General features: G+C 40.3%; 1 protein-coding gene across 1 annotated transcript in view; it reads right to left on the reverse strand.

Moving 5' to 3' along the window:
* nell2a (neural EGFL like 2a) overlaps positions 1-17,792 on the reverse strand; it is a 91,034-nt gene that overhangs the window by 32,904 nt on the left and 40,338 nt on the right. Inside the window, exon 13 of the mRNA XM_078257388.1 lies at positions 6,987-7,112. Within this exon, the coding sequence (XP_078113514.1) occupies positions 6,987-7,112 (126 nt within the window). The remainder of the gene's footprint in view (positions 1-6,986; positions 7,113-17,792) is intronic.

The following is a 17,792-nucleotide window of genomic DNA, read 5'->3' on the forward strand; positions in this document are numbered from 1 at the left end:
ACTTGTCTATTGTATTTTGGAGATTCCCATACATATTGCTTTCTGATAAGTACTTGCTTACCGAGCACCACATCAGCTGAAGTGCAGAAAACTTTCTGGACTTGTTTTAATCTTCTTTTCCTATTTAAACAGCTCTGTATCCCCCAAAACAAAAAACGATCATATATACATTCGTATTATCGTGTGTTTACAGTGCAGAGGGAACTTTCAAAGGCACGGGTTAAGACAAACACAAAGACTTTAGTGCTAATCTGGGGGCAAAAGTTTGTGCTGTTTCCTGTTAGTTTAGTGAATTTCTGGGCCACACTGGGCCTGGCAGGGGATGGAAAAACATTTATTTCTCTCAGTGGTTTCCTCTTGTACATTTTGTTCAGACATTAAGCAGATCTCAGGAGCCTTTCTCAACCACAGAGATACAATAGTTTTGAATACTTATAGGTATTTTTCCCACAAGTTTTTAAATGCGTGCAATTGTGAAAGACGGTGAGGTTCGAGGACTGAAAGATGGCACCTGAAGAGTGAGAGGATCAGAAATGTGAATGCTTGTTGCAGGAGACCTGAGCCGCATCATCCATTTCCCTGCCATCATCCAATCCATTATATCTCCTGAACAGACCGTGGGCTCATCCAAATTGAAAGTGACATTGTGATGAGCTCCTCCATCGAGGGTATGATGTATGTGTGCATGTGTGTGTGAGAGGGATTGAAGGGCACTTAGGAGGACCTGCTGCTCTGCTCTTGTTGCTGCATCTCACACACGCAGCCACACACTCACCTGCTGTTGGGCAGAATTAAAGTCTGCTCATGGGCATATAAAAACAGTAATAAGAGCACAGGGGAGAGAAAAGAGAATAAGGTGGGGGATTTTTTTCCACAAGGTCACATCTGCCAGAGCAGGGAACAGCCAGCCGTCAGTCTGAACAGACAGGGCAGCAGAGACACCAAGTGCTTTGTGTGCATGTGTGTGAATGATCCCCATGACTCTTGAGTTTATTTATTGGTTACTTGTAATTTTGGTTATTTAGGAATTTAGGCTTATTGCAGTACTGCACTCTAAATTTGTGTGTGTGTGTGTGTGTGTGTGTGTGTGTGTGTGTGTGTGTGTGTGCGTGCTTGCATGTCTGTGCATGTTTGTGTGAGACAGCTATTTCCGCACTGACTGCTGTTGCTCAGGCTGTAGACAGATCAACTATCAATTATGTACAGCCTGTCACCAGGGATCTCTCCCGAGCTGGCCGCTTCTCCTCCTGCTTGATTCCCTCCACCTTCTGCCAAAACAACACCAGCCTCAGCGAGGTCTGACCTTTCACAATTACAGGTCTGAACGGACAATAATCTTATAAAATGTATGTCGTGGAAAAACGTATCTGCAGAAGGGTTACAAAGAGGATGGCTAAAAGAAAACTCCAGTCTCAGAAAACTCCAGAAAACTCAAAGTCCAATTGTTGTTTTCACACTCTTCGATCGAAGGTTGGTGGCGGGAACGCACCAAGAAATTTAGCAATGTGCCAACAAAGACAAGTAAGAAGAAGACTGTAAGCTAGCAAAAATGCATATGAATTTTATTTTTGTTTTATGAAGAATTCATTTAACATGTTTATTAGACCTCAAGGATACATACAATGTGTTTTGGTAAGAAACACTGAAATTCAACGTAACATTGTTTGTTTACAAGAAAACTCCAAAGGGCACCTTTAAAATGTCAAATACTTGGCACCGTTATGACCCAATCAGCAGCAATTAAAGCCTTGTAAGTCCAACTGCCCATGCAATGTCATTATTCAAGCAGAATACTTGGATGTCACTGAAAAAGAGAAAACTCCCCCCATGCCATACCCTTTGAGTCGTCAGGCTGGAAGTCTTCGTTTCTGATCTCTGTTGTTGTCAAACCCCCTGGCTCCACCTTTGGCCCCTGTCCATCCTTTCATCCCCTTCCTCGCCCTGCCCTCCCTCCATCTCCTCTGCTTCAGAGGCCCAGGTCTGGTTATCACAGGATTAGAACAAGGACACACACCCTGCATACACACCTAGGGCACAAGTACACACATGCACATTTACACCTAGCACATACGCACACCTCAGGACAGCCTTCTTTAATAACATTCAAAGGGAGAGCACAACCAATCCGCTACCTTTCATGGATTAGCTACTAATCTCACAGAGCGAGGAGCACCTCGGGCACTTTTGGGAAAAGACCAAGAGTAGAGGGAAGAAAGAGGAGGAATCCTGACCTTCAAGATCAAGGATAAAGTGCTAGTCAAAGAGCAGGGCAAAAGAAAGTTGGGGATGTTTCTTTTGCTAGAGGCTCCACTGGATACGGAGCCTGGGCCGTTGTAGTTGTCCATATTTCATTTAAAACAAGTACATGAAGTCCATGTGTTTCCGTCTGCCACCAGCTGGGATCTCAACCTGCGACCTCCCCCCCCTCGCTGCAGGTGGTCATGATGTAAAATACAGCTCACTGACCACCTGACAAGCTGAGGAGAAATATAACCAGGCTCCATGCTGTTTCGTCCAGGCTTAAATCTGCAGATCAGTCCTTTAATCCACTATTCTGCACATAAACACTGAGCCATGAAATGAACTACAGTCAACTTAATCCTCTTTACTAGGCAGACTGGTTCTCATACGACACTGTAATGCATTTGCAAATATGGCTATCAATACCGGAACATTGTTTCTGCTGAGTTTGCGACTCGTTAATTGGTGGAAGCCATTGAGGATGATAAAGACGCTCGTATATCATGCAAATGTGCAATGTCAATAGGTACTGAAGGGGGGTGGGTAAATGTTTCCTTCCACATCTGTAATATTTCTTGTGTAGGCAACTTAGAGGAATCAGCACTCCCTTTGGACTCTTTTCAGACAGAAGCAGATGTTCAATTGCTATTAATAAACAGCAGATTCATGCAGCTACTAGCTTAGCATCTTCCATTTTTTATTGTCAATTATTGCCACTAGGACAAGAGAGGTGACACTAAACTAGCATATCAACACATATCAACACACAGCACCCTGGTGTGTTTTCTAGCATGTATTCATTTTATTCATTTAAGGGCCCTGAATGATATTGTGAACACCTAATTTGGCTATAATTCATCTTGCTAATGACGGCTAAGAGTTAAGATGTGCCTGTAGTAGTGATTGTGGCGAGTATCAAGCTTTCTGTGATGGTGGATGTGTGGGAGCTGATAGTCCAATAACTCTGTGTGGAGACTGTATTGGTAATTTGACTGTAGCAGGGAAAAAGTCATTACATCAAGCCGCAGCATAATCCTTAGTTTAAAATTGACTTTTATAAAGAGACGCATAGCTGTGTATTCCACTACAGTGACTTGAATGCATTTTAATAGGAAACTACATAAAATATAGTGACGCAGTTTAATCCACTGGGTTGGAGGGTATTAATCTTCATTGTGAATCTGAGGAATGAGCACACAGTGAAAAAAGACAAATGCAAAAAACAATAAAAGTTGCCTGGAGCTCAGAAGATTAGAGAAAACATGGTGAGTAAAATCACATAAGGTACAGTGGCTGTGTAAAGATAATATAGAAAAAGGCTGAGTAAGCAAGAAGGTTTCTATCTAAATAAATCACAAGAGCACAAGAAAAGAGATGAATGTGCATTTGTTACTCCATTAAATATCTATTTCGCAATCTCAGTTCTAACTTGTTTATGCTTTTCAAAAGCCTGCTCATAAAAAGACACAAAGTCACAAATCCTTAACTACGCTGTATTATTTCCTGATTCCCATTTACAGAGAGAAGAGAGAAACTCTACAGGGGTCCCAGATGGAGCAGGAAATGGGTGTTTTCACCGGGGGTTCATTGTGTTGCTGAGTCTCACGGCTTTAATTCAAACTCCAATGGCACGACAGGAAGTCTGCAGGCCTAACTCCTACAGCATACAGTACAGGCTTTAGCCAGCCCCTTCACTTTGCTGCTGCTGAATTAGTTTGCATTGGTGCAAATTGCTTTTTTAATTACCGACACTGAGGAAATGCAGCATGGTGCCTCCTCTTCGGAGATGATGCACACAGGGAGCCACTTAGCATTGTGTTTCACAAGCTGCAAACAACTGGTGAGGAATGACGCAGATCTGCCACTCATCACTGTGGAATGACATTGCGTTATTCCAGATGAAGGACAGAGACATTACATTATGGAAGGATTACCGACTGAGAGTTTTATGTTTTTTACTCTACATGTGGTCCTGCATTTGGCATTATAACAAAGCCATACCTTTGAACAGACACTGTACTACAGGTGACATTACAATTGTCCTTACAAAGTCCTTCTGTGTTCCTGTCTGCCTCTATATTCTCCTATCTACACAGGTGAACATGCCTAAAACCTTGACTGTGAAAGAAATCCTGCACACTATCCATCACTTCATATATTCATATAGACTGTCTACATTATATGTATTTTAGCCAATAAAGGTCTGAGGAGTACAAGTTCAAAAGTCCATTAGGACTATCTATATAATTTTTATCTGATGAACTGATGAAGTGAATAAAGTCATCGTTAAAATTCCTTGTGCTAGATTCAGAACCTGAAAAATTACTGAGAATTGTATAATTCTGGCTGAGTTATACGTTATTGGGGCTTACGTAGAGCAGTGTTTCACGGTATCAGAAATAGGGCAGACGCACAATGTAGTCGCGGTTGCCTTTTAAATGATCCTGCCGACATAATGCACCCCCCGTTGGCTGCCGCTCACATTGCAATTTAACAACAAGTAGAACTATTCAGAGGTTATTGGGCCCGTCCAGTTTAACTCCACATACTGTTGTGTTGATGTAGTTTATTGTCAAAACGTTCGCTTTCTTCCGAGTCGACTATTAAACGAATAGCTCCACCAAAAATGTCACCGCGGGAGATGGCTTTCAAACACAGACACCAAAATCAAGTTAAAAAATAAATAACTATGGCTAACATTACAAGAAACATAAACAGGCTAGCTAGCTAACTGTTATCGATCTCACGACGTGACTTTTTGCCCGAAGACAGCGTTGTGGAGAGTGAAACGGGGGACTAGAAAAAGGCGTTCAGGTAGTGTGTTGTTAGGATGGCTACAGTAACTCATAGGCTCCTGTTATCTCAAAGATTTTCAATCTAATGGCTCAATATCTAAATTATTTCGACATTGTGGATGAGGTCCTTATAATTGGATGGCCTGCAGCTTCAAGCACAATTTGTTTGGATACAAGCATTACATTTTGGAAGATAGACGAGATTCTGAACAGCGATGCCCGTGCTGTGCGCGCACACACACACACACACACACACACACACACACACACACACACACACACACAGACAGTGCGTTTCACTATCTTTGTGGGGACCAGTCATTGACATAATGCATTCCCTAGCCCCTTACCCTAACCATCACAACTGCATCATCTGCTGCCTCCACTCACAGTCTCTCTGTTTCTCAGGTTCTCCGTGACTTTCCTTCTCCTTATCACACGCACACAGTGCATTCACACACCAGCCGAAGAAGTACGCTTGCATGCACACACAGGCAGAAAGTCCACGGACACTTTTACATTTCCAAATAAGCTTGAAGTTATGTTTTTTTCCAAAATAAAGTTTTCAAATTTCAAAAAGAGTTGCAAATATGTCAAATAACAAACAACTAGCTTATCTCACAATATAATAAAGTTTAGAGATTCATATTAATGCTTTTTTTTTTATATGTGAAATTGTGGAGTTTGTCAAATCTAAAGTTTTACCAAAGCAGGAAGATGATATGATTGTAATCTACATAAGCAAATGCAACCCTCAATTGATTCGACACTTTCTCTCAGTGTCTAATGCTGAATCATAAAGTACTGAGGCTGGTATTGATGTGTGTGTGTGTGTGTGTGTGTGTGTGTGTGTGTGTGTGTGTGTGTGTGTGTGTGTGTGTGTGTTTGTTTTATTTTAGTGTGGTGCTTGTAATCAGAGCAAAACCAATCGGAGCAAATCAAACTGAGATATTTATCCCTACGCATATCAAATGAACAGACCATGTTTAATTGCAGGGTGACAGATGTGCAGACAAGTGTGTCTAACCAGGCACCTTCTGGAATATGACAAACAGAAAAAGGGAGAGGAGGTGTAGCACATGGCAAAGGTTTAGAGTGTGTTTTACAAGTGTTGTATGATATCTCTGTCGTAGCATGCCTTTCTATTACACAGCTTCCTTATTCTGTCTCACACTGCACTCTAACACTAATAACTCACTATGTTTATATCTGAATGTTTGGCTGCCTCTTACTCTGTCTGTCTGTGGACGTCTGTGTGTCTCTTGGCTGCAGAATTTATCTTAATGAAATCAAATATCCTCCAGTGTATGACTAAAGATGCTAATTAAATCCTTTCTAACTGGCAATAACCTACTGTAGGTATATGAATGGTTTAAAAGCTCATGTCGTAGAAACCTGCAGTGAAGACATATCCTCCTGTTGAATCTCTTGATACCTGCATGTCTCTCCTCATCTCCACACCCATACAACAACAACCCGGGCACCCAATAAATAGATATGAAAGTACACTCAGTTCTGTTGCTTTCACTATTCTGCTAAAATACAACAAATTGCATGTTGAATTTAAAACAAATGAAAAGAAATCGTTTCCAACGTTTTTTGACTGAACAAAGTAAACATTGAATTGAATAGAAAAGGCAGCACTTAAAAAAGAATGACAGTTAAATGTTTACAGTTTTCTACTGATATTTTCTTTGACTACCAAAAAAAAGAGTGTGTCTTTCGCAATATGTCGCAGCCTTTCGCGATATGTATATTGCGCCAGTTGACATTGTGATGACAATAAAAAAACAATATGTTGTGCAGCCCTAATTTGTGCCTACTTTAAGTCTGCCAGCAACTCTCTACACAAATGGTTACTCTGGAAGCTAAAGCTCACAAAGCCAGAATAAAAACCAGTGCCTACTTCATTTGATTCAAGCCTGTCAAACGGTCAGCAGAGGAACTCACCTGTGCAGGAATAGTCATCGATCCTGATGTAGCCCGTATGGCAGATGCACATGAAGGAGCCAGGGGTGTTAACGCACATGGTGTTCTCCCTGCAGTAGTGCTTCCCTTCAGCGCACTCGTCGATATCTGAAGAGAAGGAGAGAGGGGGAGAACAACGCTTGGTTAGATGTGGATTGTTTTCACATTTCTATCAAGTGCAACTGAATCTGTAAACGCAACATTTCAGATGATTTCTTAAATCCTTTTAAGAATTATATATTATAGATTAATATTGGCCTTCACATACAAATTATTATAATATTTGTTGGCAGATAGAGACACCCTCTTGTGGTGCAGATCGAACAACACTTTTAATTAGTATTCTGCATTGATACCTCGAGCCTCAAACCTCAAGTTCAAGCCTCATGATCGATTTTCGAACCTCTTTAGCTGAGTGGTGTTCAACCGCTTCATCAGATTTTCCTCTAAAAACGAGTAGTAAATGGCCGCATTATAAATGTAATATGTAAAGTTTTAACTGTTTCCGAGGTAGATGTTTAATGACATTGTCCACAACATTTTCACCTATGGTTAAAAAATCTGTGAAAAGTAGTATATCCCATACAGTATAATGTTTTCTAGTTTCATGTTGAGAGGAGTGGGAGTCCAGAATAGTTGTAGAGGAAAAGTTTGGACTGACTTTAGGTGTAGGCCTGAATAGATTTGGGAGGCAGCCACCGTTATATTAATAATTTTTGCTTCATCTGACAGTACAGAAATGCTTGAAAGTGTGCAACAGGCAAATAGGAGGAAAAGAAGAGGCTGAAGCTAATTGCATGTACAGAAAGGAGCTATAATTTGTTTACAATATTCTGATGTGTGTAGTCACAAACATTAAGCATATTTACCATATTTGTTGATGCACATGTTTGTCTGTGTTGCCACCAGTTTGCCTTCTGATTATATATATATATAGATATAATTAGCTGTTGTCTTGTTGCCTTGACTGGTTCTACAAAGCTGGCGTTGATGTTTGGAAGCTTCCTGAATTCATCAGAGATTTTGGAGCGGGCCATAACTGACTTTGGCTTTCATTGATTTCTAATTAGAGATAAGACATTAACATGTAGTCACTGGTGATTTCTTGGGAAAAAGATCAGGCTTTGTTTGACGGATTTACAAGTGTTCCTTTATCAGTAGGACGACATCAATGTTTCATTGTCTGTGCCATCCAAAATACAAATCGCTGTTGATGAATACATCTGTTTTATGATCTTATGATATGATAAAAACGCTATGGTTAAGGTTTGGTTAGGTTTAGGGAAATATCATGGTATGGGTTAAAATATGTACTTAGTCAAGGTTAGGGGAGCTTTGACGTCATGGTTACAATAATAAACACCTGGTTAAGGTTAAGGAAAGATCGTGATCATGCTTTTAAAAAATAATTTCGTCGATTAGAATCAGGAAACGAACAACAGTGTGCCCTGTGTTAAACTGATGTTTAACAATGCCACCTGACTTTGTCAACGTAAAAATCTTATATATTATAATATTTTGGGGCACTTGTTGAAACGACTGATGCTGTCGTTCTTCTTGGGAGGACTCCATTTTCAATATGGATGAAGTATCTTCACAGCACTGTTACAGTGACATCTGCAGCATTATACTGTGGCCTAGTTGGGGTGTCCCTTCCATCCTGGGAACCACCTTGTGAATTTGTCCTAGTTGGTTCTCGCTACAGAAGGTTTCAAAAAGCTTTACTGCAGCCAGTGGGAAAGGGCTATTTGTCTTCATCAAAGGGAAAGAGGTCGCTGAAGCACTTTAGGTTGCACCACTCGATTTTCAATCTATTCAAAGTAAAGCCCTCCACACAGCGGCTAGACTGCTTTTCTCCTCTTCTTATGGTCATTCAGCTCACCTGTGTGCTTGAGCATATTTTTAAATTGTATATGCTGTAAATAGATACTGTAGAGTAAGTAAGTATGTCACTAGAGAAGTTAATCGAAAAGACTTTGCACACAAATACAGGTGTTCAATCAATTACTGTGGCTGATTAAACCTGTGCTCTGTTGGGCAGAGATATGCTGGGACTTACATGAAGTCATCAAACTTGTATGTTGATCAATGGGGGAGTGAAGCGTTATTATGGAACTCACGCAACTTGAAGGACCAGCCCTAATAGCATTCACACACTACTATTGGCCAGGCGTCCAGGCTTACGCAAGGTAACGTAACCCAATTTGTTCAGGTGCTATTCCCTGACCAATCGGCTATCCTAACCTTAACCACTCGAGGTCAATCCCGAACCCCGACCAATCGAGCTGCTTCGTGGGGCAGGACTTGCCTAGAAGTTACGCAGGATCCATAATAACGCGGGAGTGAAGGAGATCAATCAAGTACAGGCTGTACATCTCCACACAGTTGTGACAAAGATCTAGGTCTAATCAGGCAAAATAAGTGAAAACACCTGTGCAGATATACCTGGGGCCTATTTCACAAAAGCAGAATATATAAATCCAGGATAACTGATAAAGCGAGACTTGACCTAGTCTAATCTGTGCAGCCTGGCTTGGTGCGTTTCACAAAGGCCAAGCCAGGCTGAGGAGGAGCGACTAGGTTGAGTCAGGATGAAGTAATTCAGATAGATGCGCGTCCACGGCTTTCCTCAAAAGACCGCGAGGTCGATCACAGATTTACTGATGCCAAAATGGAGAATATGTATTGTTCATACTTTATACAGAGTGAGCAGCAGCTTCTTGTGGAAGTATGATGACGTGAAACACATTATTTGTATAAAAAGAAAAGAAACACGGCCGATGTAATCAAACAGCGAGAGAAAGCGTAGCAGACGATCACGGACCGACTGAATGCGTAAGTAGCCTAAATATATACATTAACTGACCACTGCTCTGAATTGAAGCTGTCATGATCATGGAATGATCAAGGATTAGGCTACTAATCATTTGCACAAATTAACAGTTGTACTCTTTGACTTAAAAGTAAGCAGAAGATAATGTTACTCAGGAAATTTACCATGAAGATCAATTTTCTACAATGCTAGAATATGAAGCGTAAATATCTCTTTCATTCTGTTCCTCCCTCTCTCTCATGGGCTAAAATATAAATTTCCTAAGTCATATTAACTTCCACTGCTCACTTTTAATGCAAAGTGTACAACTGTCCGTTTTAGCAAATGACAGTGACTCATTGAATGGTTTCAGTTAAGAGCAGTACTTCATAAATGTATATTTACTATCATTCAGTCTATCCGCTATTATCTGCTTGCGTTTTTTTTATTATTATTTTTTTTTATATAGAGGACGAGTTTCCTTCTCTACATATTATATGTAGGGCTGTCAGCATTAACGCGTTAATCGCGATGCGATTAAGAGCTGAGCATAATGCGTAATTTTTTTTTAATCGTATTAATTGCATGCGACAGTGCGTTCGATGAAACTGGTAATTTACAGCGTCGTGGTGCATTCACAACAAGTTGTTGTTAAATGCCCTTTTCCCATCTGGTGGTTGTTTTTGTCATTCAACAGCTATTTACTAGTGAAATAAGTTATTGTTATAGTGATTACATTATTATTAAACATTTAATTTTGACGATATGGCCTTAGCAATAAACAAGCCATTCTTTAATGTCACCAACTGTTTAGTACCCTTCTTTTTTTAAACTTTCTTAAAAAGTATCGGTTCAGGCACCGTTAACGCACCGGTACCATTTTAAAAGTACCGCTTTAGCACCGATATCCAAACCAAACAATACCCAACCCTAATATTGACTCTAGATTCAAATGTGTGACTAAATTAAATATAGAATAAACAAATACAAATCTTAAAATCAAGTTCATAAAGTCGATTTCTTTGCATTCATTTGATTCCCAATCAAGATACACTGGTAAGAATTGCTTTCCATTGTTAATATGTACTTAAAAACAGTTCTGAAATGCAAAATAATAGAATTTTAATCATGTGATAAAACATGCGATTAATCGCGATTAACTATAGAAATTCAACGATTAATCGCGATTAAGAAAATGTAATCGTTTTACAGCCCTAATTATATGCCTTGCTCCCTTGTATATATGGACATAGAAAATAAAGACACTGAAGAAATTGGACTCTAAAATCTTGAAACTATCAAGATAATTAAGTGATAAAGTCCATGCAAAACTGTAAACATGAATGGAACAGAGTATATTCATCAGTTATTTCCCCCCAAGTTAAATATAAGGTCAAAAACCATTTAGGTGTCCTCTCCCTGTTGTTACCTGAATGTACAGTAGCCTACATCATAGTTACTGGTCCAGTGAACTAAGACTATAATTTGGGAGGATTGTACAATTAGGATATGTTCTTAAAATGTACAATCCTCCCAAACACAAATTGTGTGTTAAGAATGCCAAATACAATGCACATGGAAGTGGAACAAACATGATCCTTATTGTTTAAATTAATGAACTAAAATAATTCAAGTGGATTGGTCAACTATAGAAATGTACAGCATTGTATGTATTTCCCGTAGTAACAGACTTCATTTAAAACACATTTGAAATTTTATCAGCCTTTTCTACTTATCTCAACAACTGTCATAATATATTCATCAAACTTCTAACAACAATATGAACAGCAGTCTTCATACAGCAATATAACAGTAACAATGACAATGTCACATGAATAATTATTAAAAAAAAAATAATGGTCACAACTTTAAATAATAACAGTACTTAAATGAACAGCAATATGCACCTGTTGTATTTTAATCCAGGCTGATAATAATAGGGTAAAACCACTGCTGATGATCAGAAAAGGCTCCAGGATTAAATAAATCCTGGCTGTTAGCCTGGCTGTTAGCAGGCTAGCTGCACAGAATAAATCTCCATTTATGTGCCTCCGCTTTCGTGAAACCGAGTCAAGTCTAAATTCATCCAGGATAACGGGGAAATCCCGGCTTAATCCCTTATCTTGGTTTTGTGAAACAGGCCCCAGGGGTGTCCAAGCCATTTAATTGTCGCGCAGATCTCAGAAATTGTATACATTGTTTGTCTGCTATTTCATTACTAAATTCACTTCTGAGACTTTTTTATGCGAGAAATCGCCAATGTAGAGCTTAAATATGGGCCGTTTTACGAAAATTTGGTGCCACTGTTTCGGACTTGAGAAGCTCCACAATCTTATGTGACAGCCAGCGGCAGCCTGCCGGGGTTGCTGCCTTCCCAGTCGGCCTCTCCACCTTCACAGAACCGCTGAGCTGGAGCTCTGTCAGGATCTCACACACAAGCTTAGCTACAAGCTGCGCTGTGTACTTTAGAAAGAAGAAAGTTTGGAAGTTTTTCAAGGATATTGAAAATGAACCATGGTCGTAAATGCAGTGTTCCAGGCTGTACAACGGAATACTGGCCCAGAGAAAAGTGTTTAGAATGAGTAGATATCGAACAATGGAGCGGGAGTTGGGATCTAACGCAGCAGCGCAGAGGACGTGCCTGCAGGGCTTCACTCTCTGCTAAATGTCCCCGTGCTGACCAGCTACAGGGTGAGTTGTGATTCCTTGTCTGGAAGTGTTCTTTTATGTCCCAAGGGTAACGTTACAACAACACTAGTTGTAATGAAAGTTTCGAAACTTTGTATTGGTGTGTGTTTGTGCACGATACACTGGAGGATGAAACTGTAACTAAACTGTCTCTGGTCCTTTGTACAGTAACATTAGTTGATGAGTTTATGTGTTGGAGCAGAAATGAAGGTTGAAGCCAGCTGGTGATATTTTCTCTTGGCTGTTTTAGCCGCGCTGCAGCCGCTGCTCGTGCCCGGGCATATTTGTATTTGGAAGGTAACGTTAACAGACCGTTACAGAGCGTTAAATAGGGCAGACGCACAACAGAGTTTCCGCTACGTACACCGCGCACCGCCGCTCCTTCAGCCGTTTATGAAATGTCATAAAGGTGTAATTACACGACTCTGCAGAGCCGTCTGCTCTACTGAACTCAAGTGAACTGTCATCCGCTCTCTCTCCCCTTCACCCCCAATTTCCACTGGATGCGTAACGGCTGCGGATCCGCTCCGGAACGGCGGCAGAGTCATTAGGTTTCCATTAAAGTCAATGTGTGTATTTCCACTGACTGCGGAATGGCTGCGTTCCAACTCCGGCACAGTTCCGGCGGTCCACAGCCCTCCGGAGCAGATACGCAGAGCTTTTATTTTTGCCGGACGCCAGAGAGCTCCGCAGCATTTCAGCACACGGCAGATAGTGCGGGACAGGAAGTCGAGCACAGAAACAAAATAAAAATCCGGTTAATTTTCAAAATAAAATACACCGTGCTCACGGCGGATCATATTTCCGTGCACTACACCTTGAAAACACAGCACAGAGTTGTTTCCCCTCTACTCCTCTGGATGGAAACAAATTGGTGTTGGTTTTGTGGTTCAATTCTACGTGAATTCGCAAAATCTAGAGGGTCCTCGTGACTACAGCTGTCAGTCATTGCCGCAGCCGTGCCGCCAACAAATCCGGACCTAGTGGGTATTGACGGACGGCGGAGCACGGAGCCGGCCCGCAGACGTTCTGCATTCAGTGGAAATCCGGGGTTAGGGTGAGCAACCATAGACAGTATGTGAGCAACTGGAACAGTGACAGGACGTCATCACTCGCGAAGTCATGGCAACCAAATAAACACATACTCACTCAATCTTAGGCAAAGTGACAAACAGCGACATAAGCCGCGACATGAAATCCGCACTCACGCGGGTCTCTTGAAATATGACAGCTACAGTTTATTGAAAAATAGCATTGTGGACAATGAAGTTGATGAATTTACTGTTTATCAGACCCCAGATGAGACAAGAAACTAACGTTAGCGAACGCTGCGGTGACGGTCCCTCTGCCTTTGACTCCCCGCTGCAGAAGATGCTGTATTAGTGGGGGTGCATACCACTCAAAACCAACATGAAAAACCTAGTAACGTTCACTCAGCATTTTGTTTTGTTGTTAAACTGTGTGTAAAATGAGCGGTGACGTTAAATCACCGGTTTCAGGTAACGGCACCCTACGGTACCGTCTATTTGCTGGATGGTTTCAAACTAACGGTCGGTAGCTAACATTAGCAGATAAGCCAATTGACAGCAACGTTATTGTTCATATTTTGGCACAATTTTTCTGACCGTAGTAGTGGTCATAGTGACTAAAAGGGTATGCTAAAAAGAAACTACACGCTGTTTTCAGGTAATGTTAACGTTTTGATTGCGTTTGGTTTTTATTCCAGTGCATTTTTTGTTAACAGAGACTGAGAGTCCATTTTATTTATTGTTTTTGGTTGTTTTGCTCATTTATTGTGGATATTTAAAATGTCTTCCAGTTCCAGTGTTAAATATTCTTTAGAAATAAAAGTTTATTGATCTTTGAAAAGTTGTACCTGCATAACTGCAATATTATCGTTTATCGCAATAATTTATGGGACAATTTATCGTTCAGCAAAATTTGTTGTCATGACAGGCCTATGTGTGTGTGTGTGTATAATATTCATGAGCATACCATATATGGCAGAAAACCTCTTGTTCATTCTAAAGCCCATTTAGAGTGTTACATTAGGAAGCATAGAACAGCACCCGGGCCATTTTCAGCCCAACCAATGTTACATACCCTATTATTCTACTTCGTTTAAGAATGCTTGATTCTGATTGGCTGGGAGGAAGGCATTAACCCGGCAGGTTGCCCACTGACTGTGCACAGCGTCATCAAATAGTAGATCAGTACGCCGCTTGTATTTTTTTTCTATCGTTGAGGTCCATTGTAAAAATAAACCTTGTTTAAAAAAGTTTCTAAAATGTGTCGGAAATCTATCGGAGGGTAGCCTTGTGTGGTTGCTATAGAAACTAATTAACGTTAGCTACAGTTGAGAACGTTATTCGCCGTAGTTCTAAACATTACAGTGTTTTAAAAATGGACGAAATCATTGTCAATTTTAATATATTTAGAGTAGGGAAGACATTTGAGGACTGGTTAAAGAGCGACAAGGACGACGGAATGACAAAAGAAAAAGACAAGGCCCAGGGTACCCGAGATCTGACAGATGAGGAGCTGCGTACAATTGAAGACAGGGCCCTTGAATCAAACACGAAAAAGGCAATTGCCTTTGCTATCAAGGTGGAAGAGCCACCAGGATAGACTGACAGTGACAACTGACCCGGACTGTGGTTGCTATAGAAATTAATTAGCTAACGTTATTCACCGTAGTTCTAAAGGGGACTACTTTTTGAGGGAGATGAACTCAAACAGAGTATACATTTAATAAGCATGCAATACGAATAAGAAAAAGCATAATTATTAAAGTATTTGAATTGTTTTATTATGTTGGCAAGCAAGAAGTAGAATAAACGGGATAATCACCTCTAGGCAGGCATAGTTTGATATGCCCGGCTTGTGGAAGGTTACCGCCCGAGGCGGTAACCTTCCACAGTCGATACAACTATGTATCGACTGACCCTCTGATAGATTTCCGACACATTTTAGAAACTTTTTTAAACAAGGTTTATTTTTACAATGGACCTCATGTTTGAAATTTCTGTGATACAAGTGAAAATACAAGCGGCGTATTGATCTACTATTTGATGACGCTGTGCTCAGTCAGCGGGCAACCTGCCAGGTTAATGCCCTCCTCCCAGCCAATCAGAATCAAGCATTCTTAAACAAAGTAGAATAATAAATGTTATTTTATCTTAATCTTTACTACTACTAGGAATTAACACAAGGAATTAACATCCAACTCTGCAGCTCTATTCAGTTTTTAGTCACTTTTAGCTTACTGTTGTTATTGTACCAGTACATAGCGTACTAGTAGCCTGTAAGGTTGACCACACACCTATAAAATCTTAGACAGCTGTTTCCAGAGTGTAAACTACCTGCAGAAAATGAAACAACAGAAAGAGGAAGGAAATGAAATACTCTGTCTCTGATGTATATGACATGTATGTGACAATTTCTTGCTAACATGTTAGCATAACAACTGGATACACCAATGCTGTGTCAAGGTTTTGTTTCCATGAGATTGTTTTGAATGCTTTCGGCACCCTAGCAATTAAAACTCAGTTAGTGTAGCTCTAAGAATATCATTTATTAGATTGTCCTTTGTATTTCCTTCTCACTCTCATGATTCCATATTTGGATCCATATTAGCTGTTGCCCTAGCAACAGCTATTCCTGGGTTCTAAATTGCATGCCAAACCATCAGACAGAAGATGCACAACACTGCCAGGGTAAACAAAATAATCTTGATAATGTGATGCAACCAAATGCAATTCGATGCAAGTACAAGTTGATCCGAACCAACCAAGCTGTGTACAGTACTCTCAAGTTTTATGAAATGTTTGGAGTTAAAGGGGGGTCTGGGGGCATCCCCTCCCTGAGGTTTTTTTTTGGCCAGAAAAGACCACATTTGGTGGCCTCTGGCACATTTAAATACCACTATTCCATCATATACACTGATCTAAATGATTGCATATAATGAGTTTACCTCCCTGATTGTAAATGTGGTGAATTATTGTAGAGGAGAATTTGGCTTCTTGTGAGTTAAAGCCCACACAGTCTGTAAATAACTATTTATATTTCAAACCATGCCTATTCCTGACTGATCAGAACTTTTGTAATAAGAATCATTACACCTTATTTATATTGTGCCATAATTGAACAGCATTAGAAATTATAACACTTGGTAAATCTGATAATTCATCCAAATAAAGTAAATTGTTTTATGTAGGCTAAAATCAAATACAAATGTATCAAAAATATGCCCAAAGAGCAACAGTAGTAGTAGCTGGTAGTGCCATGAATGGCCATTCACTTTTAAAAGTACACCGTGGCTGCTCCACTTAATGCTTTTTTCTGTCTTGTCCACTGACTACGCCAGGCGTGAGAGCAACCTGATAGTGGTTCGTGAATGTGCCACAGAGATCCGCTCAACAGTGTTCCATTTGTTTAATTTTATTTATTTTTTTTTATGTTGAAACACGAAAGCAGAGGATATTAATGACCGTGTAAATCACGCTCATAATTCTGCAGCAGCGGTGCCGCACATAGCCTATCATTGCAAACATGTAACGGCAGCTAACTGTCCGAAGTTTCTTTAAAAATCCCAATAATAATTGTGATGGTGTTCATAAAAAAGGAGGGATTGATGAAGTGGAGGACGACAAACCAGCAGGTAGGCCTATACTATAACGTACATTTACAAGGTTTTTAGTGGCCTCCGCTGTCACTGCAGAAAAGAAATAATAATCTGTTTTGTGATAAAAGTGACTGCAGGGTCGGTGCCTCATCTATGCATAATCTAGCCTATTAGCTTGTTCTGTAGCCTATATTAATTTTTAAAAAGTGAAAATGAACGAAAGCAAATTAAATGTCTTAATATCATTCAAAAATTAAAATTACGGGTAGGCTATGACGGAAGTTTTACTACTCTGTCCTTCAAGGGAGAAAGTCTAATGCAACCACTGATAGAGTAATCTATGTGTAACATACAAAACCTTGCCAAATAGCGAAACATTTTTAAAATACTGCTGTTTTTGTGGTGGCGGTACTTCAAATCTGATGCCTGCCGCTGCGCTATAGAAGCATCAAATGAGGCACGTCAATTATCGCTCTCAGTACGTTTGTGCCTTCTTCAGCGTGAGAAATACAAGGTGTGGCGTGTGAACTGGTTGAAATGTGTGTGTCTCACAGTGAATGCGTCAGACTTGAGAGCCCTGTGTGTAATATGCTCCAGGGCCTTGTTCCTGTTGATAGCACAGGTCAAATGTAGGCACTTTTTGAGAGACAAGCTCCATAGTCCT

The sequence above is a fragment of the Sander vitreus genome, chromosome 8 (genome assembly GCF_031162955.1).
Source record: "Sander vitreus isolate 19-12246 chromosome 8, sanVit1, whole genome shotgun sequence".
NCBI lineage: Eukaryota > Metazoa > Chordata > Actinopteri > Perciformes > Percidae > Sander > Sander vitreus.